Raw genomic sequence first — 20,743 nt, forward strand, 5'->3', positions numbered from 1 at the left:
CCTCCAGACAAGTTTGTGGAATCTCCCTGCCATGACCCTTCCAAGAGAATGGCAGTGGAAGCTACACTGACCAGATTACTAGCCTTAGAGGCTATAACACCAGTGCCTCCACAACAAATAAATACTGGCCATTATTCCATCTATTTTATCATTCCCAAGAAGGAAGGAACGTCCAGACTTATCCTGGACCTCAAGGCGGTCAACCGTTACCTGAAGATTCCCCGCTTCCGTATGGAAACCCTACGCTCAGTAATAAGGGCGATACAACCGGGAGAGTTCCTTACCTCCTTGGGTCTGTCAGAAGCCTACCTACACATTCCGATCCATCAAGAGCATCAGCGTTTTCTATGCTTCTCGATCCTGGACCGTCACTACCAGTTCCGGGCACTACCTTTTGGGTTAGCCACTGCACCCTGGACATTCACCAAGGTCATAGTGGTGGTGGCAGCAACACTGAGGAAGGAAGGAATCTGCATGCACCCTTATTTAGATGATTGGCTGATCAGAGTGAAATCCCCAGAGGAAAGCCACCAGGCAACCAACAGAGTCAAAACTCTACTGGAGAGCCACGGGAGGGTGGTCAACACAAGCAAGAGCTGTCTGCCGCCTTCCCAATCTCTAGAATACCTGGGAGACCGGTTCGACACCAAACAAGACAAGGTCATCCTGACACCGACAAGGAGATCAAAACTGATGACACAGTTACGAACCCTGTTGAGCGAACGTTGCCTCACGGCATCCACACTGGAAGTAGTCCCATGGGCACAGGCTCACATGAGACCCCTGCAACGCTCACTTCTATCACGATGGAATCCACACCGTATGGCTTCAGCTCCCGGACAGAGTTCGGGCCCAACTACGATGGTGGCTACAAGAAACCCATCTGAACCAGGGAATGAGACTATCCTCCCCAACCTGGATCCTACTCACCATGGATGCCAGCCTACGAGGATGGGGAGCACACTGCCAGGAGCTAACCGCCCAAGGGCAATGGAACAAAGAAGACTCAGGATGGAATATCAATCGCCTAGAAGCCCGGCAGTCAGACTAGCCTGCCTAAGGTTCGGTCACAGACTCTGAGGCAAAGCGGTCAGAGTAATGTCGGACAACGCCACAACAGTGGCCTACATCAACCGTCAGGGAGGAACCAGAAGTCAACAGGTGTCTCTGGAAATAGACCCCCCTAATGTCATGGGCAGAAGTGAATCTTCAAGAGATCTCGGCCGTCCACATTGCCGGGAAAGACAATGTCGCAGCGGACTACCTCAACAGAGAGTCTAGATCCAGGAGAATGGAAACTGTCAACCACAGCATTCCAATTGATCCAATTGGGGAACACCAACCATGGACCTCCTGGCAAGCCGGTCCAACGCCCAAGTACCCAGTTTCTTCAGCTGCAGGCGGGAACCCCAGTCCCAGGGAATCGATGCCCTGGTACAGACCTGGCCACAGGAGACTCTGTTATACGCCTTCCCGCCATGGCCCCTATTGGGCGCGATCATCCACAAGATAGAACACCACAGGGGGCCAGTACTTCTAGTGGCTCCGGACTGGCCAAGAAGACCATGGTACGCAGACATGCGAAGACTGCTGACAGGGAACCCCCTGCCGCTACCTCCACACAGAGACCTGCTCCAACAGGGACCGATCCTCCACTAGAATCCAGCTCGATTCTCTCTTACGGTCTGGCCATTGAGAGGACTCACCTAAGGAGGAGAGGATACTCGGGGGCAGTTATTGACACCCTACTCCGAGCATGCAAGTTCTCCACATCCCTAACATACATAAGGATTTGGAGAGTATTCGAATCCTGGTGTGAGGACCACGACATCATACTACACTCAGTCAAAATTCCTGCGATTTTGGAATTCCTACAGAACGGACTACAGAAGAGATTGTCCCTCAACTCCATCAAGGTACAGGTGGCGGCCTTATCATGCTACGGAACCAAGAGCGAGAGCACTTCCTGAAAGAAGTCAAGCACATCCGACCACCCCTAAAGTGGCCGGTGCCTCTTAGGAACCTCAACCTGGTCCCAGATTTCCTAGCAGGAACCTCCTTCAGACCTCTCTGCGGCCTGTCTCTCCGACTATTAACATTGAAGACAGCCTTCCTGCTGGCAGTCTGTTCAGCTCGTCGTATATCCAAGCTACAAGCACTGTCCTGCCGGGAGCCATTCCTCAGACTCACCCCGGGAACCATCTAGTTACGCACAGTTCTGTCATTCCTCCCCTAAGTGGTGTCTCACTTCCATCTCAACCAAACCATCTCGCTACCATCACCAGATGAGCATAAGAATTTGGAAGAGGCTCGAAGTCTATGACATCTCAACATCAGCAGGCTTCTAGTCCAATACCTGGAAAGTCGGAATCCGTACGAAAGACGGACCATCTATTCATCCTTCACAGCGGGGAAGAAGCAGGGGGAAGCGACCTCACGAGCAACCATAGCCCGCTGGATCAAAGAAGTCATCAAGGTGGCCTACGTGGAAACAGGCAAGCCACCGCCTTTACAAGTCAAGGCCCATTTTATTAGAGCCCAGGTAGTGTCGTGGGTGGAAACCAAGATGCTGTCACCCGCCGAGATCTGCAGGGCAGCGACATGGTCCTCCATCCACACCTTCTCCATGTTTTACCACCTGGATGTTCAGGCTCGGGAGGACACAGCATTTGCAAGGGCAGTACTAAGTGGGTCATGGGCAGCCTCCCACCCAGTTCGGGAGTAGCTTTTATACATGCCATTGGTCCTGAGTCCATCTGCTACACGCTAGGAAATGGAGAAATTACTTACCTGATAATTTCGTTTTCCTTAGTGTAGACAGATGGACTCAGCATCCCACCCACGGCTGCCGTTACTCATGGAATTCTCAGGGGACATCCCCGGGAGTGAGTGATTCAAGGGTAAGCCATGCCTTCCTTCATCTAGGACACCCATCCTACCGGGTGTCAACGCTTCTCGGTTGAGAGCACTGGTGGTCTCCAGCTATAGCCAATTCAACCAGTTCAAATGAATCAAGTTAACCAAGTTATAAAGTTAATCAAGTTATTCAAATTAGTCAGTCACACATATATCCACAATGCTTTTCGAGGAGAATACTGAAGAGCTGCACTTCCTGATCCGTCTCCAACTGCTATCAGGAGTACACTATATCCATTGGTCCTGAGTCCATCTGTCTACACTAAGGATAACAAAATTATAAGGTAAGAAATTTCTCCATTAAAAGGGTTGCATATGCTTACACAAACCCTAAAGAAATAGTAACTAGACGACAAAAAGAATTCCACCCTTAGTAACTGAAGTATTCAGTATCTGGAGTTTTTGAAGGGTTTTGGAAGGTTTTCCATCCAAGACAGGTTGCTTATTGACAAAGTGGCCTGTGTGCAATGCTTTTACTTGCATTTTTTTGGATATCCTGTTTTTATTTGCATGGATGAATGATTTTAGATGCAGGCGGTTATCAGAAAGGTTTTCCTGTATTGTATCGTGTCTTCACGCCATGTTTTTCTCTCTGGTTGAGCTAGAATGTTTCAGTAAAAGTGTTATCACTGGACTTTTTTACGGCCACATATTATTTGTTCCAGCAGAGCTCTATAAACTCTATCATGTATGGTGTTAATGCGAATGGGTCTCATAAGGATGACTTTCTCTGCTGCCTATCTGTCAGGTTCTGTATATGTATATAGCAGGGCTTTGCTACTGCTACTAACAGTATCTGATTTTTACAGCTATGAATGGCCTTCTCTTTTAGGGATGGGTCTGAGCATGTGCAAAGGGTCCTTTTGCTCTCTGGTGCATTGATCCACAGGGGTCTTGAGCTGGGAGTTTTTAAAGAAGTTCAAGAGCTTTGGATTGCCCCATGCTCTTCTGGGAGGGCTGGTTACCCCCTTTTTTTCTTTTTTTTAATAGAGGAACTGGATGTGATGTGGGGTTTGGTTTTTGTTTTGTTTTGGGTTTTTTGCTGTGCCTAATACCCAGCAAGGCACAGACTCGGGGCAGGGGGGGGGGGGGGGGAGATGAGGAATATTGTGACCAGTTTTGCAGTAAGGCCGGTATCATCTTGCTGTAGTAATTGAAAGCTGGTTATTGGAGAAACTTTTCCCACCCTCCATGGGGAAGGGATTTTGGAAATTGGTTTGGTTAGAGAAAGGAGAGTGAATAGTGGAGGTGCTATGGACAAGGAGACCACCACTTTTTTTTTTTTGTTATGATTTTTTGTTTTTGTTTTTGTGTTATGATTTTTTGTTTTTGTTTTTGTGTTATGATTTTTGTGATCCTAGCTTGCATCCTTATTTTTAAGTGGAAGTAGATTTCAGTTGAACAACATTCTCCATCTCCGTGCTTTATTCAAGAGTGCCTTTCCACGAAGAAGACTCTTCTGTTGTGAGTATTTACTAACCACAAACAGTGCCAGAGAGAGAGAGAGAGTATGTGTGTTGGAATGTGAGTCCTTGACTAAGATTGTTGCCTACTACCAGGGCCCAGAAGGTTGACCCTCGCCCCCATCGGATGAACCCCGGCACTCCCAGAGGCTGGCAAGGATAATTATGTGAGAGAATTTTGAGCAGCTGCCCTGAGCACTGAGTGACCCTCCCCCCAATCCAATCCACTGCACCCCAAGATGAGGAGGGTAATGTACTATATATAAAATGCTGAAGTGTATAAAACATTGTACTATGTGTATAAAAAGATGCACACATGTTCCTCAAACTTTCAGTCTGCAGGAACAGACACAAGTGAATTTAGAAGTACAAACTTAAATCGGACATATTAAAAAGGGAAAAAGTTATTGTGGATGAATTTGCTGAATGTGCTATTAAAGGACCTTGTAAAAGGCCTGGTCTGCATCCTGTCTTTGCAGAGAAGTTGGGAGAGAGAAAAAATCGGTACTTGAAACTTGCAGTTACAAAGTTTCCAGGGCTAGAGGTCAGCTCCAGAAGATGAATGGGCAAGGGAGCACTCAGTGATGAAGTGCCTAAGCAAGCCGATCAAATTTAAGGAAGTCTGGGCAACCTGAAGCTAATTGCCAGGAGAGAGAGAGCTCTGTAGGGCCTGTTTTGCACATCTGAGGCTGAGACTCCATCTTTCAAGACAGTGTTTCCTATGCATCCTTATTGACGTTGCATCAAAGTATAGAAACAAAAGCCACCTTAGAGCTAACTAGAAACTTAAAAACATTATCTTTCCATCATGAGGGCCAGCAGTATAAAGATCTCTAGAGCGCTGACTGGTAGTGGTGGTACTGGCAGTCATAACATCTCCTGCAGACTGTTTTTCTTTCCTGCCTGCAAGACACGCACATGTTGCATTGCCTTGGTGTTTGCTTCCAGCAATTAAATTATTGCTTAGCCGGATTGCATTGGACTTTTAGGTAATGTGATACGTTCCTCAAGGAAAAAGATACTTGTGTGGACTTCAAATTGCCAACTGCAAGATTACCAATTTCTATTTAGAAACCTGAATTTAAAAAATGACTTACATTAAGGGGGTACAAGAAATATAGTTAATAAAAGGAATAACTAGTAGAATTATTTAAGAAACTTAAAACTTGAACTGTTCACAGCACGAGACTAAACAAGCAGAATATTTTCCTTTAAGTACAAAACTATCTGGCCCTGGTGCTTCAGTAAAATGGAGAATGCTGCGATCTAATACTCTAATCTCTTAAAACTGGTAATGGGCTCTTATTTTTGGGCTGGCTCACCTACTTATACAGTAAGGTCTGTGGGAGATCGGGCGAATGCCCGCTCTCCCGGCACGCGCACCAGCCACTCGCGATTCACTATTTAAATTAGGTCCGGCGGTAGATCCGGGTAAAAGGAGGCGCTAGGGACACTAGCGCGTCCCTAGCGCCTCCTTTTTGACAGGAGAGGCGGCTGTCAGCGGGTTTGACAGCCGACACTCAATTTTGCCGGCGTCGGTTCTCGAGCCCGCTGACAGCCACGGGCTCGGAAACCAGACACCGGCAAAATTGAGTGTCCGGTTTTCGGCCCGACAGCCGCGGGCCGAATTCAAATTTTTTTTTTTTTACTTTTTTTACTCTTCGGGACCTCCGACTTAATATCGTCATGATATTAAGTCGGAGAGTGCACAGAAAAGCCGTTCTTACTCCCCTTACTGAATAAAGGGGTAAGGGAAAATGCGCGTTTTACTCCCCTTACTGAGTAAGGGGTAAGGGAAAATGCGCGTCCAATTGCAGGTTAACAGTGCCCTCCGTCTGAGCGCACTGTACTGTATCGGCCTGATATGTGAGTGAATTAAACAGAATTCGGAATTCAGTAATGGGAGTGGTGGATGCCATTCTAATACCAGAGTTTTCCGGTATCGACTGAGTTCAAAATCCCTCTTGGAGCACACCTGGGCTTAGCTTCATGGATGATCTAATTGTTATGCAGAACTAACAAGTCCTATGGATAGCGGCATTTATTTTATATACAGAAATATGATGGCAGAAAAAGACCATGCGGCTATCTAGTCTGCCTATCCACACAACTGCTCAACTTTATTTTATTTTATTTATTTAAAATCTTTTCTATTCCGTCATTAAGCTAGTTGCCGTCACAACGGTTCACAATAAGGCACATAATTTCAAACTTAAATGCGTTGAGTTATATTAACTAAACAGGTGCCATCAAATACTGTAACATAGTTTCATATTAAATATTACTTAGTGGTTGTGATAAGTCATGTCTACTTTAAGTATATCAGCTATAAGATAAATTAACACTTAAGTCTGGTCCTCTGTTGTTGCAATCTAATAGAGGTAAAGTAAAATAAAATATACACACACACACACCATTCGAGTAAAATCCTTACCACTACCTCAAAGATCCTGTGTTTGTCTCATGCTTTCTTAAATTCAGATATGTCCTTGTCTTCAACACCCTCACTGGGAGACTGTTCCATGCATCCACCACCACTCTCTGTAGAGAGAGATTTCCTTAGATTACTCCCGAGTCTACACTCTCCCCATGACCCCTCATCTTAGAGCCTCCTTTCTGTTGGAAGAGACCCACCTTCTGTGCATTGATACTTCTGAGGTATCTAAATATTTCTATCATATTTCCCCTCTCTTGCCTTTCCTCTAGGGTATATATGTTTAGATCTTTAAGTCTATCCACTGACCATTTTAGTAGCCTCGCTCTGGCCTGACTCCATCCTGTTTATATCCTTTTGAAGGTGAGGTCTCCAGAATTGTACACAATATTCCAAGTGAGGTCTCACCAGGGACCTAATACAGGGGCAATATCACTTCCCTTTATCTGCTGACCATTCCTCTCCCTATGCAGCCAAGCAGCTTTCTGGCTTTTGCCATCACCTTATCCACCTATTTTGCAACCTTAAATTCACCAGATTCAATCACCTAGATCTGACTCATTTTGTGGATAGAATTTCACCCCTTACACTACCCCTTGGGTTTTTGTAGCCCAAATACATGACTGTATTTATTAGAATGAAATCTTAGCTGACAGACTCTAAACCATTCCTCAAGCTTTACTAGCCTTGGCTATATGTTTGGGGTAGGTTTTGATTCGATACTTTGATTTGTCTGGATTTGTGAAGTGCTCTGGACTGACGGTGATATAAAGGCAAGGGCTGAGTGCCGAGTGCTGGCCTGGTATTAAAATAATCCAAAGAGGTGAGGGGCAGGGGGCAGGAATTATTATTTGCCACTGCAGCAACCGCTAGATTAGGCAAAATGTCAAATTGGCAGTTTCTTGGTGGTGCTGCTTCCTCTTTGGGTCTTATTCATAGTTTCTTTGGTTTTTTTCCCTTCTATATTTTATTTCTTTAAAAGAATGTGGCTTTCATCATGACTATACTCCCCGTTTTGTTTTGTTTTGTTTTTTAATCCAATCCCTGGTTCTATCCCTTTCTGTTGTTCATACTATGTGCATGTTTTACTTGCATGGGGATCTGATTTACTGATATTCATAGTGGTAGGTGTGGTTCAATAAGAGCCGCTTCTAAAATTGTTAAATATTTGCATATGCTTGGGAATAAACAAAAAATCAGACTGAAAAAGTTAAATCTTATTAATTTGGCTTGGACTTTCTAACTGAATAGTCTAAAAAAAAATTGTGTTTAGATAAAACCATGCAATCTACAATCTGGTACCATGGAGCTAAGTTACACTTTCTATTTACCATGCACCCTACTCCAAAGCTGGAAACCAGAAGAGCATGAGTGAGTGGGGCTCTATCCTGAGACCTGCCCAGAAGAGTAAGTGTGATGCAAAGGTGGGAGATGGGGGAGGGAGGCTTAGGGAACAGCAGGGGCTGGGGGGAGCTTCACATCTGTTAGGGATTTTAGCATTGACTCTCAAATGAAAGTCAACTGTGTACAATTCTGGTTGTCACATTTCAAAAAAAGATATAGTTGTGATTGAGAAGGTACAGAGAAGGGCGACCAAAATGATAAGGGGAATGGAACAGCTCCCCTATGAGGAAAGGCTGAAGAGGTTAGGACTTTTCAGCTTGGAGGCTGAGGGGGGATATGATAGAGGCTGGAGGCTTGGAGGCTGAGGGGGGATATGATAGAGATCTTTAAAATCATGAGAGGTCTAGAACGGGTAGATGTGAATCGGTTATTTACTCTTTCGGATAGTAGAAGGACTAGGGGACACTCCATGAAGTTAGCATGGGGCACATTTAAAACTAATCGGAGAAAGTTCTTTTTTACTCAACGCACAATTAAACTCTGGAATTTGTTGCCAGAGGATGTGGTTAGTGCAGTTAGTGTAGCTGGGTTTAAAAAAAGATTGGATAAGTTCTTGAAGGAGAAGTCCATTACCTGCTATTAATTAAGCTGACTTAGAAAATAGCCACTGCTATTACTAGCAACGGTAACATGGAATAGACTTAGTTTTTGGGTACTTGTCAGGTTTCTTATGGCCTGGATTGGCCACTGTTGGAAACAGGATGCTGGGCTTGATGGACCCTTGGTCTGACCCAGTATGGCATGTCCTTATGTTCTTAACAAAAAAAACCCACAACATATGGGTGGAAGGTTTATTTAATTTTTAAATGATTTGAGTGTGTGTCGCATTTTTCATTTTGTTGAAGTAGGAATAGGCAATCCTAACACCTGCTGGCTGAAATTAGAGCCTCTGCTACAGGTCTGGTGCCTGGCTCTCAGCCTCAGCCTCAGGATCCCTGCGGCAATGACCAAACTATGGATAATCTGGTCTATTAGGAATCTATTATAACGGGATCAGCCCTGGGTAGTTGTGAATTGAGGAACCTGGGGGGAGGGAAGAAAAATCTGCACAACTGTACTCAGTTGCTTGACTCTACTCTTTCCATGAAATCCCAGTAATTTTGCAAAAGCTACAACGAGGGCAAAAAAAGCTTCCCTGGTCTATTTATTTATTATTATTTTTTTGCACTGCTTGCCCTGGCCCTCTGGTATTCATCTCATGCAGAAAGTAAAGTACATTGAGGAGAAAGATAAAAGCTATGGACGAGAAGCGGGATCGCGCCTCCCTGTCTCACCTTTGCACGGTTCAATCCCCGTCCCTTTAACATCCCGAAATATGAACTCACCGCTCCTAAGTGAACCAAAACACAGCTACCGCCAGCAGGCGGGAGATTGCTTTGGATGCCCATATTTTCAGCTAGGAAAGAGCCTCTCGGCTGGCAACTGCCCGCCTAGCAGGGAGGGGCGGGCTCCCCCAGCTTTGCCAACAGGCCCCAGAGTGACTTTGTTACAGGAAAGAAGGCAGGCTTATTATTTTTTTTTTGTCTTCCTTTATTTAGCGTGGGGGCAGGTTTACTGCTGGAGAAAGAACTAGTGACCGCTGAAGACAACTTGGAGGAGGTGCTGGAGAAGCAGGAGTCACCCGAAACCGAGAAAAGCCAAGCAGGGTTTGGGCAAGGTGCGGGGAGTGCAGTGTCGGCTCGCTACTTTTTATTTGGTAGTTCTTTATCATATATACATATTTAAAATCTGTACATTGTAAAATACAAAATAAGAGTTTCTTTATAAGTTATGCAGTTAAACAGCTACATTTTAGTTTAAAAGAATTGCAAAATTAAAAAAAACAAACCCCACATATCTCTATCACTCTCTCTCTCTTTTAGCCAATTTCTCACCCCATAACCTTGGCATAAAATATCCATACAACGTAGATGTACAAAAATAGTGTACAGTTCATAAAAGCTGTGCAAAGACAGCAACGTTTAAGTACAAAACCACCAGGACCGGGTCATTTCCCTCTGCTCTTAGGCAGCGGAAATAGGGAGGTGAAAGGGGAAACGTTACCCGGACCGGCCCATGAAGGGGACGTTCCGATCCGCTTGGGTTCCTACGCAGGGGAAAGGGAGCTTGGCCAGAGCCTGCACCGGGGGGGGACAGGAGACTCTGAGCCCAGTCCTCTCATGGAAGAGGTGCGAGGAATTGCCTCTCGGGGCTCATCTTAACTCCCCGGCGGACAGGCGCTTTGCCTCCTGGCGTTTTCACAAAGACATTAAGCTGTTCCAGCCAACAGGGCTCTCTCAGTCTGCAGCTCTAGAAATCTATTAAAAACTTTCTACGCGGGCAGACGACTGGCAGGAAAGCAGCAGTTGCGCGACTGTGCGATCCTTCCTCCCTTTCTGAATGCCCCTCTGCTGCAAACCCACAGCCTGAATTAAAGATCCCCTCCCCCAGGACCTCCTCTGAGGATGGGTGCGCTTGCTGTGCTAGAAAATGAAAACGCCAGCAGACAAATCTGATATCAGCCGGAGAGTTATGTCCACCCTCCGAGGGTTTCACGCTGTCTTTCATTGCAGTCCTAGAGACCTACAAGCGGAAGGGCCCCCTCCTCTTTAATCTGCGATCGCTTTTTAATGTTCTTTTTTTTTTTTTTTTTTTTTTTTTGCATCTTTGCAGTGTCCTGGTCTGGGGCCAAGGCAAAACCTTCTAGGAGACTGTGATCTCTTCCTCCTCTCCTCCTCCTCCCCCATCCTCCTCCTCGGAGTCGGAGAAGTCGGATGGTTTGCTGGGGCTGCTGGAGTGGCAGGGGGAGAGGAGCACGTGAGCGTCCAGCCGGAGGTGCTCTGGGCACGAGAAGGCCAAGCTGTGCCCCGGGCTGCCCGAGCACAGGAGGATCTCCTCCCCCTCTTCCCCGGGGCATTTCTTCCCCACGTCGCTGAGGTCTGGATTGGGGTTGAACTTGGTGGGCAAGGTTTGCTCCCTGCAGCCCCCGGACGAGAGAAGCTCCCTTTCCTTGCAGTTTCTCCATTTCATTCTTCTGTTCTGGAACCAGATTTTCACCTAAGAAAACAGGAACGAAAAAGCTGCAATAAATACACCCACCGCTGCCTCAGCAGATCGGCAAAAGCAGACAAGAGAGATTAAAGCAAGACCATCCTGGGAGGACCCTTTCCACGCGTGACCTGTAGGAAGCTGCTTCTGTAAGGGGCAGTAAATGTGCCTTTAATAGCGGAGGAGGCAGTTACCTGCGAGTCCTTCAGCCCCAGTTTGGCTGCCAGCTTTTTCCTGTCGGGTTTGCTTATGTATTTCTGTTTCTGGAACATTTTCTCCAGGGCCTTGCGCTGTACGTCCGAGAAGACAGCTCTGCGGAGCATCCCCCTGCGGGGCTTCCCCCTGGCAGCTAGGGGCCAGGAGAAGGTGCCAGGGATGGGCACCACAGAGGAGGAAGCTGCAAGATATTAATTAAAAAAAAAAAAAAAAGCAAAATCCATTGGTTAGTGCGGAAATGGCAAACGAAAATCAAGGTTGTGAGCGCAGAGGACAGGCGCCGGAATAAGCTTTACTTCTTAAAATAACTTCTACTTGTGTTAAAGTTAAACAGAAGAAAAGTGCCAGGTGCTTTCACAGTGCCCACTAATCTGTTTTGTTAAACAGATCTCAGTCTGGACCCTCTGGGTGAAGAAATCCAGCCGCCAAGAAGTAACTATTTATCAAATCATGAATCAAAATTTAAAGTTGGAAAATAGTTTGTCGTGAGCACAGGGCCTTCTAATGAAGAAAGGAGTAAATGTATTTTCTGTCTGACACAAACTTCCTATGCATTCAAATCAATCAGCATTATTCTTTTTATATTAATCTTATTCTGTTCCTCAAGGAACGTTAAGAATTCAGGGGGCGAACAAACGAAAAGTAAGAGCTAATTAGCACATTGACTGGTTCCGAATGCTATTGGTATGATAAAAAGGGAGTTTCTCCTTTAAAAAAGGCTCCAAAGGGAGACAGAGATTGTAATGAAGCGTGAATAGTAATTGTGTAGTAATGAACTAACAGAAAAAGACTAAGGACAAGCAGCTAAAGCCATATATTACGGGGACAAAAGAGATTTACACTTTCAAACTAAACACAACTGCATGCCAGAAAGCATTGGGAGAATACTGATGGCAGAAGCTCCCTCTTCCTCAAATCGTTGGCAAGAAGGAGACATGAAAGGCTTTTTTTTAAAGCTCAACTTGTTTTTTTTTGGTTGGGAGCATTCAGGTGGAGGAGAAAAGTAGGAAAACTCCATTATCCTCGGCCTGAGCGGAACTTGGATTGCAAAAGAAAAATAAAATAATAAGAGTAATAATAATAATAGCTTGGATTTGCAATTAGATTGTTCTTTTATTTTGCGGTTGCAAAAGCCCCCGGATCGTAGGGAAACAGTAGCAGAAAGCGCGCGCGCGCTCTCTCTCTCTCTGTCCTGTAGTTACGAACTTTTCAGGCAGGGCTTCCCTTGCTTTTCTGAGAGCCCTGACGGCAGAGGGGGGCTGCTCCTTTGCTTACCTGCCACGGGATCCCCCCATCCTGGGCTTTGCATTCAGCGCTGGATGTGTGTTGCATGCACCTTCCCTCCCCCCCCCCCCCCCCCCCCCGGCTGTGGCCACGTCGTTCCTTCCCCCCACACAAGGGAGCACCCCATGTGGTCTTGTGAAAACGCTGCAACACTGAATGACCCCCTTAATGGCAAATTAGCCCCCGGCTGGTAAATGTCTATCAGCGGCACGGCGGAGTCAGCGCCGGGCCTGTGTGTGGCTGCCCGGAGGGAGCTGACCGATTGGTCACGGTGCTGAAACCTTTTGTCGCTCCTCGCTGGCGGAGTGCGGGGGACTCTGTGGGAAAACCGAGTGCCTGGAGGGGGAGGGGGGGATGCCAGCAGCTTCCCTGTGAGACGGGGGGGGGGGGGGGGGGACCGTGACAATTCCGGCTAATTTGCAGAGAAGGGAATCGCTTGCAGAATGTCAGCAGTCACTGCTTGTGCTAAATAGGCCATCAAATTGCCGCGACTGATTTTTGAATGTTGTACTCCGTCCAACCTCTGAACCAGAGCGTAACCCCCTCCCCCCCCGGGCGCGGACAGGGGGAAATATTGAGCAGAAGATGGCGTGAAACAACTGCAGCGATCGGGCGGGGGTGGGGGGAAAGCGAGCTAAGGACCTACCTGGGAAGTAAGTAGAGCGGATGAAAGGCTGAAAATTTCCTTCAAAATAGGGAAAGGAGAAAGTCTTTGGAGGAGCGGCCTGGAGCAATGCAGGGGAGGAGTCTGGCAACAAAAACAAACGAGAAAGCAAGGATTTGCACACAAGTCAACAAATCTGCAGCAGCTGCGCAAAAAAGGCATCAATTCTAGCGATACATTTCCCATCTCAACTAATCGGATTCATGTTTTATGTCATTCACGCGGCCTCGTAACTCATGAGCTAGGTTTTAATTTTATGGCAAAAGAAAATCTCAAAATTTAAATGTTGTCTTGTCTGAAAAGTCAGCGCAGAGAGACCATGATCTTGAGCGCAGCTATGTAAAGGCAGCGCGGCTCTTCTCGAGTCCAGAGGTTTCCTTGTTTATAGGGGGTTACCCAAGAAAACACCTGAGCAAGCTAAAATCATTTTCAGGTCTGAGGAGCACCAAGGAAGCTCCTCCATATAATCCGCTGGAATAGTTATTCAGGCGCGCGGGTCAACCCGTCCAAAGAACCCCACTTACCGGCTCTGGGAGTTGATGACAGGATGGCATTGACGCCAAACTTCAGGAAGGTGGGCTCGGGAGCCGAAGAGCCCGAGGTCTGCGTGGAGCAGCCCCTCCTGGCCGCGGAGGTGGCAGAGTCTGTCAGCGCGGGGGCGCTCCCCGGGGCAGGAGGGGACAGGCTGGGAGGAGGGACCGTCCGGCTCAGGTAGGCAGCCGGCCGGCTGATCCTGATCAGGTCCTCCACCAGAAAGCTGGAATGGCTGGAAAAGGCCGATTGCAGAGACTGGGGCAAGGTCAGCGTGGGCGTTGGTCGCAGAAGACTGGGATACACGGCTGGGGGAGCTATTAAGCTTGGGAACATCATGGCGAGAAGCGAGGGAAGGTGGAGAATGCCTGCAAAAGCGCCCAACGGAGAAAACCTTTTTTTTTTTTTTGTCCCCCACCCCCCAACCCCTTTCCTGCAGACCCCCTTCAGCAAAAGATCCAGTGAGCAAGCTTGGCAGAGCTGCACTTGCTCCTCTGCGCCTGGATATGGGGTTTTATAGTTATCCGCCTGCTTAAAGCGCCTTCAAAAGTGACAGCTCCAACAATGAGGTTCAACAAAGTTCTCCACTTGAGCTTCATTCATGGAGAGCCGAGGGGCTTTCTGATTGGTCCGGGGACGCGATTTATGATTGGATTAGACTTCATAAGCAAGCAAGCGCACAATGGGCCCGCGACAAAGAAAGTGCAGTCATCAATTTTGCATATTGACCGCCTCTTTGGAATACATCGCGGCAAAGGATCCCAGCAGGGCTTTTTTGTTCGGAAGCAACACACAGGCTAATTAAATGCCTATTTAAAAGTTTCCAATGACATCCCGCCTTATAGAAAAAGAATGATTTAAAGAAAGCACTAAATTTATTTGCTGCTCCCCTGCTGGGTGTAGGAAATAAATCAATAAATATTCATATAAATTTATCTGCAGGCTGTCAAAAAGCTACGGATGAACATGTTTGCAGAGAAAAGCCTGTGTTTTGAAACCGTCTCCTAATCTAGTAATACATTTGTAAACAGAAATGTTGATGCACCTTTACAACAATAGGCTTGCATGAAATTGTGCATTTAACTCTGGAGTACTGAAGAGTTTTGAAGGTGAAAATCGTTTGGGTTTTTTTCCTCCCTGTCCATGAAGCAAAAAAAAAAAAAAAAAAAGATTCAACAAGCTGTTTGTAAAAGAGAACTCAGATCCCAGAAAGTTCTCTCTTCAACAAAGCTACCGAAGGCTGTTTGCACCAAGGTTGATTTATTATTATATATATTTTTTAAATCATAGAGGGTCATTGTTTGTGGGGTTGTTTTTTTTTTTAATTCATTCTATTCACTAATGCAGAGACGCTTTTTCAGTCAAAGGAAATCTAATTAGAAAGCGGCGATGAGTAAAGCACGACTTCATGGCAAATTCAGAAGTTGTCAGCCACTCGCTCGCACGCTGCTTTAGCCGCTCAGTTTGCTGTTAGACGATTAAAGCTGCAATTTCCAGCTGCACTCGGGGCCTTTGCAGCATTTAATGGCTGCATCGGAGAGCGCCGAATAGTACAGCTCGCGAAAGCTCCTCGTCTTTGGAGGCGATGGGGGGTTTTGCTTGCTGACGTTGCTGTGAGAGGAGTGAGCTGCGCTAGCAGATGCGTTAAAAGCCTTGCGCCTGCCTTTCAGGGCTTTTGCTGCAGGCTTGGCGAGGAGTGTGCAGCGGCACTCACTGCAAGCTCTTATCCTATTAAGCATGAACTGACTGTCACCCTCAGATGTTTTTTTCCCCCTTTTTACTTTTCAGCACAAAGCTGCTCTCAAAAAAATCTTATTAACCAGCTTTATTTCTTTCGGTGGTTTTGTTCGGGCGTTTTTGTGCCGATGATCTCCATGTCGATGCTTTAACCATTCAATAAAAGTGCATCTGCGATTTATATCACATTAGGAGAGAAAGAGAGTCTGTTAAACCTCTCCCTTGCTTCAAATTAAGAACGTGTTTATTGCAGACGGACGACATCCCAGCGCCCTCGGGTCCGAAACGATGCTGTCCCGTACCGAACAAGGGAGGCTGAGATCTGGACACTTCCCAACGAATATTTGCTCTCTTGCAGTTGTACGAAACTGTACCCCCGCCCTCCCAAAAAAAAAAATAAATAAAATAGTGCATTAGCTGCTAACTTTCCCCCAGGATAAGTTTGGGTCGTGTGTGCTGTGGGTTTGTTTTGCATAAGTTAGAAACTCGCAGGGGTGTGTCCCCCCCCCCCCCCCCCCCCCGGGTCACCTTGTGGTACCGTCTGAGCAGGGAGCTCCATATTCTCCAGAGCTTGGCAGTGGAGGTAGATAGATAGATAAATAGATAGATAGATAAATAGATAGATAGATAAATAGATAGATAAATAGATAAATAGATAGATAGATAAATAAATAGATAGATAAATAGATAGATAGATAGATAAATAGATAGATAAATAGATAGATAGATAGATAGATAGATAAATAGATAGATAAATAGATAGATAATAGATAGATAGTAGATAGAAGATAGATAGATATAGATAGATAGATAGATAGATATGATAGATAGATTAGATAGATTAGATAGATAGATTAGATAGATAGATATGATAGATAGATATAGTAGATAGATAGATAGATAAAATAGATAGAATAGAGATAGATAGATATAATAGATAGATATATAGATAGATAGATAGATAGATATATAGATAGATAGATAGATAGGATAGATAGATAGATAGATAGATAGATATATAGATTAGATAGATATGATAGATAGATTAGATATAATAATAGATAGATAGATATAGTAGATAGATAAGACTAATAGATAATAGATAAATAAATAAATGATAGATAGATAGATAAATAGATAGATTAGATAGATAAATAGATAGATTAGATAAATAGATAGAGTAGATAGATAGTAGATAGATATTTGGCTCTGCGGAATTCAGCTTTTTTTTTTTTGTTTGTTTCGGGGGCTTGACATTGTCTGGAAGGTGGGGTCAGACCCACGCTGGGGCACACGTGGACCCCCCCCAGCTCCCCAGGGAACGAATTCCTGGAGAGAGGATCTAGATCAGAAGAAACGAGACGTGGAAGGCCAGGACCTCCGCTCACCTGATCCTCTGGGAAGGGCCTTTTCAAAGTTTAGTGATCATTTCAGAGAGGCGAATTCGATCGGACGCGTGACCGATACCGTTTGACCTGGGCTCGGCCTGTTTTGTTCTTCCTGCCATTCCTTTTAACGTCCCTGATCTTCACATTCACTCCTTTATCTCCAGTTTAAAAAGTTGAAGGGAGGGGGGAGAGAGAGAGAGTTTTAAATCTGCTTGTGTCAGAAACCCCGTGAAATTGTTTGACAGATTCCGGGGAGTGGAATGAAATCCTTCTCCTTAATATTAAAAGCTCTTTACCTTACCAGAAGGTTTATTTGTGTTTAAAACAAACAAACAAAAAACCCCCTTTCCTTATTACGCACGCGTTCAGTACAGGTAAATTATCGTTCGATTCTTTGCAACATCTCGGGCTATCCCTCGCTTTCCCGAAAGAATTATTCAGCTTCTCCGGAGAGCCGATATCAGTTCCCCAGCGGTTCCTGCCAGTCCCCTTGCTCGGGGATAAATCCGTTTCCAAAGTTTCTCTTCCCAGGCCTTACCTGATCCTGGATTTTTACAATATTCAATGTTTTGGCAAACTCCACTGAAGAACGGGGGGGGGGGGGGGAAACCCCCTTATCCGAGGGGTAACGGAGCGCAGGGAGCACCGCGCCTGGGGTTTTCTCGGGGGCTGAGATAAGTCTAGAATTAGTTTCCATCTTTTACATCCCCCCCCCCCCCTCTGTAAAACTGAAAGAATAGCGAGAAGCAAAGTCAGAGAAACAAGAAAAGCCCACGAGGACCTCTCTGAAAATAGCAAATGTGTCTGGAGCGCAAGACTGGAAGGCGCTGTGGCGTTCAGTTCCAGAGCGAAACTTTGATTTCCCCTGGACCCATCCAATTAGGGGTCTGGTCCTTCGAAACAGGTCCCAGGGACGGGGGTCCAGCAGGGGCCACTTTGAATCCCTTCAAATGCAGTGGCAGGGCGCAGCAGTACAGGACAAACAAGCGAAGGTGGGCCCATTCCTCTTCCTTTCCCTTTACGAAAACGGACTGAAATGTACCTTTTTTTTTTATTTTTTGCGGGGAGACCGGGCCGGGCCTGCTGTTCGGAGCAGCTGAATGGGGGACTGGCGAGAGGCTGAGGTCCGCTACATTAAGACACCTCAGGCGTTTACCTTTACAATTCAAGACAAGAAACAGTAACTGTTGCTCGTTCAAAGCTTTTTTTTTTTTTTTTTTTTCCCCCATTCCCTTTTTTTTTTTTTTCTTCCTCCCCTTGAAAATCCTTCTATTGTGCCAATCAAGCAGATGGTTTGCAGGAAATATGGCTTGGCCCCGGTGACCGAAGCTAATTTTAACTAGCTTTCCAAGCCTGGCACGTTTGTTTTCCTCCTACAAAATAGCCCAAAAAACAGCTGGCAAGTGTGAATTAAACCCATTAAAGACAGATTTATAAGAAATTATATTCACATAAGATTGCTGCACCCCCCTTGTGCGCCTAAGAGGGAAGATAGACACATTTAAATGAAAATGTAGCAAACAGCTCTCTCCTTAACACCGCCTGAAAGTCTGAAAACATTTTACTAAATAGATTAACTTGAGCATTGTTTTGTAGCACATTTATCAGCTTCATTAAGTGAATAGCTGAACAAATATATTAGGCATGCATGAAAGGGCCTTTTGGGGGCTGCCGTATTGTGTGCGCGGCCTGACAGGTGGTTCACTGTTTTTGCGCAGAGAAAGGGGGGATCTCGGAGAGCGCGCACAGGGCCGACTTGGCGGGACCTGAAGGTAAGGGGCTACTTTTCCGCTCCATCCTTTATCTCCGAAGGGGAAGCCATGTTCTCCTGCTCCTCCAAAGGGGGGGGGGGAGGGGCTTTTCAGTGGCTTTCACCCCCCATGCGGACACCTACGAAACCTTTTTGCTGGTATCATCCCTCCCCCCCCCCCCCTTCCCCTTGCCTGTCAGAAAGGCCATCTCGGCTGCAGTCGGGGGGGGATCCCCCGAGCGCCAGGGCCCAGCGCCCCCCCCCCCCCAGCACAGGCGGAGGCCACTGCAACTCGGAGGAAGTTGGGAGAGAGCGGAAGCCATCCGTCCCCGGAGCGTTTCAGGCGACAGAGAAAAGAAATCAGGACTTTCCTGAACTAAACCCAAAAAAACCCCCCCATGCAGAACTTTCCCTGCTCCTTAAATTATTCATTTTTCTGATGTTTGCAGATTCGCGGGGGGGGGGGGGTGGATAATAAACAGCGCTTAGACCCCGGAGAGAGCCCCTCGCAAGCCCCGGCGCTCCTCTCTCCGCTCCAGCCCCGGCGCTCCTCTCTCCGCTCCAGCCGGCCCTTTCACTCCCCACCCCCCCCTGCAAGCTCCCATTGTGCACCCAGGACCCGCCATTGATTTTCTGTCCCTCCATCCGCTCCGGCCGAGAGGTGAGGCCAGAGGCAGCCTCTGCAGGGGGAAGGGAGACCTGTCCCCGCCGCTGGGACGGGCCCTAGAACCGGACCAGATGCCACCCGAATCCCTAGAGCTACTGGAGGAAGGAGGCAAAGGAAATGCATCCCCCGACCCCCCCCCCCCCCCCCTTGTAACGCAAATCAGCTCGGAGAGTCCGACCTGCAGCTCTCGCACTCAGTGCCAGGGGCCGGGCTTAGGATGGGGGCCGGGTGCGATCCGGGGGTCTGCTCGGTCCTTTCACGATCTGATACCCCCCCCCCCCCAGAGGATCCGGGTGGTTGGTTTTGAATTTAAGGATTTTTAACTTCCTTAGCAGAGATTGTTCGGGAGTTTGAGCTCTGCCAGGGGCACTGCCAGCCTGGCACTAGGGAGGGCACTCAGGAGGAGCCCATGTTAGTAGCATGAAACCCCCTTGAGAAAGAACAAACAAACCCCAATCAGGAAAGGAATCCTTGCTGACGGCCCCATGATAATAATTACCGCCTAATGCATGCCCTGCTCTTAGCAAAAGAGAGAGCAGGGAGTGAAGAGGAAGGCAGAGAGTCCCAGCAGGGTGCCTGCTTGTACCTCTCTGTTGTGGGGCAGCCCTCAGCTTACTGTCCTGTCTTTAATTTCACAAGACCCCGGGATAGTCATTTTTATTTAGAGCCATTTCAGCGTCTGATGTCCCCATGCAAGCCCGGGCTGAGAGCGCGAGGAGCATCTATTTTATATACAACTAAATACATACGCACCCCCTCTGCACTGGGTCTCCAGTGCTTTTTGCAGATTTCTCTCATTTTCAGTGTAGATCGCCTGAAAACCCGGCTGTGGGGGGGTCAACAGGGCAGCTTTGGGAAACCCCAGCCGAGCTGTTTGAGTTTATTGGAGAATCACTGGGCTGTATTGCACTGGGAGCCTGCAGCTCTCCATTTAATTCTTTTACTCGCTTTAGGACGCTGCCCGATTTATTTGCAGGCTGAGCACAGCTGCCATACAAGTAAGAAGCTCCGGCTCTGTCTGATCTGACCTGCAGGACAGGCCCGGTCTGGGATGCTCCCTTTCTCTAGTAATTCCCTTTACCGGTTCTGGATGATTTTCTAAAGAGAGAAATCTCTGGTTTTCCTTGTTTCTTGTTACATTTTCTTGCTTTTAAGGAAGTCTGCTTGACTTCTTTTGAGTCTAAAAGTTAGGACCTGGTTCGGTAAGGATTTATGTATGAATTAGAATAAGCAGAGGTTTTGAAACGAGCGATCTTTGTAAA

At 46.7% G+C, this 20,743-nt stretch overlaps 1 protein-coding gene and 1 long non-coding RNA gene across 2 annotated transcripts; one reads left to right on the forward strand and one right to left on the reverse strand.

Moving 5' to 3' along the window:
* The first annotated feature begins 4,296 nt into the window (after positions 1-4,296).
* LOC115079543 lies at positions 4,297-10,955 on the forward strand. The gene is made up of 4 exons (XR_003853317.1): positions 4,297-4,380; positions 4,476-4,627; positions 9,756-9,874; positions 10,870-10,955. It is a non-coding gene; the product is annotated as an uncharacterized LOC115079543 (long non-coding RNA).
* On the reverse strand, positions 10,887-14,278 carry DBX1 (developing brain homeobox 1). The gene is made up of 4 exons (XM_029583185.1): positions 13,933-14,278; positions 13,391-13,492; positions 11,439-11,641; positions 10,887-11,253 (listed from the first exon to the last, which is right to left on the reverse strand). The coding sequence occupies exons 1-4, from the start codon at positions 14,276-14,278 to the stop codon at positions 10,900-10,902; spliced, it is 1,005 nt and encodes a 334-aa protein (XP_029439045.1). The 3' UTR covers positions 10,887-10,899.
* Positions 14,279-20,743: the final 6,465 nt, after the last annotated feature.

The sequence above is a fragment of the Rhinatrema bivittatum genome, chromosome 17 (assembly GCF_901001135.1).
Source record: "Rhinatrema bivittatum chromosome 17, aRhiBiv1.1, whole genome shotgun sequence".
NCBI classification, from domain to species: Eukaryota; Metazoa; Chordata; class Amphibia; order Gymnophiona; family Rhinatrematidae; genus Rhinatrema; species Rhinatrema bivittatum.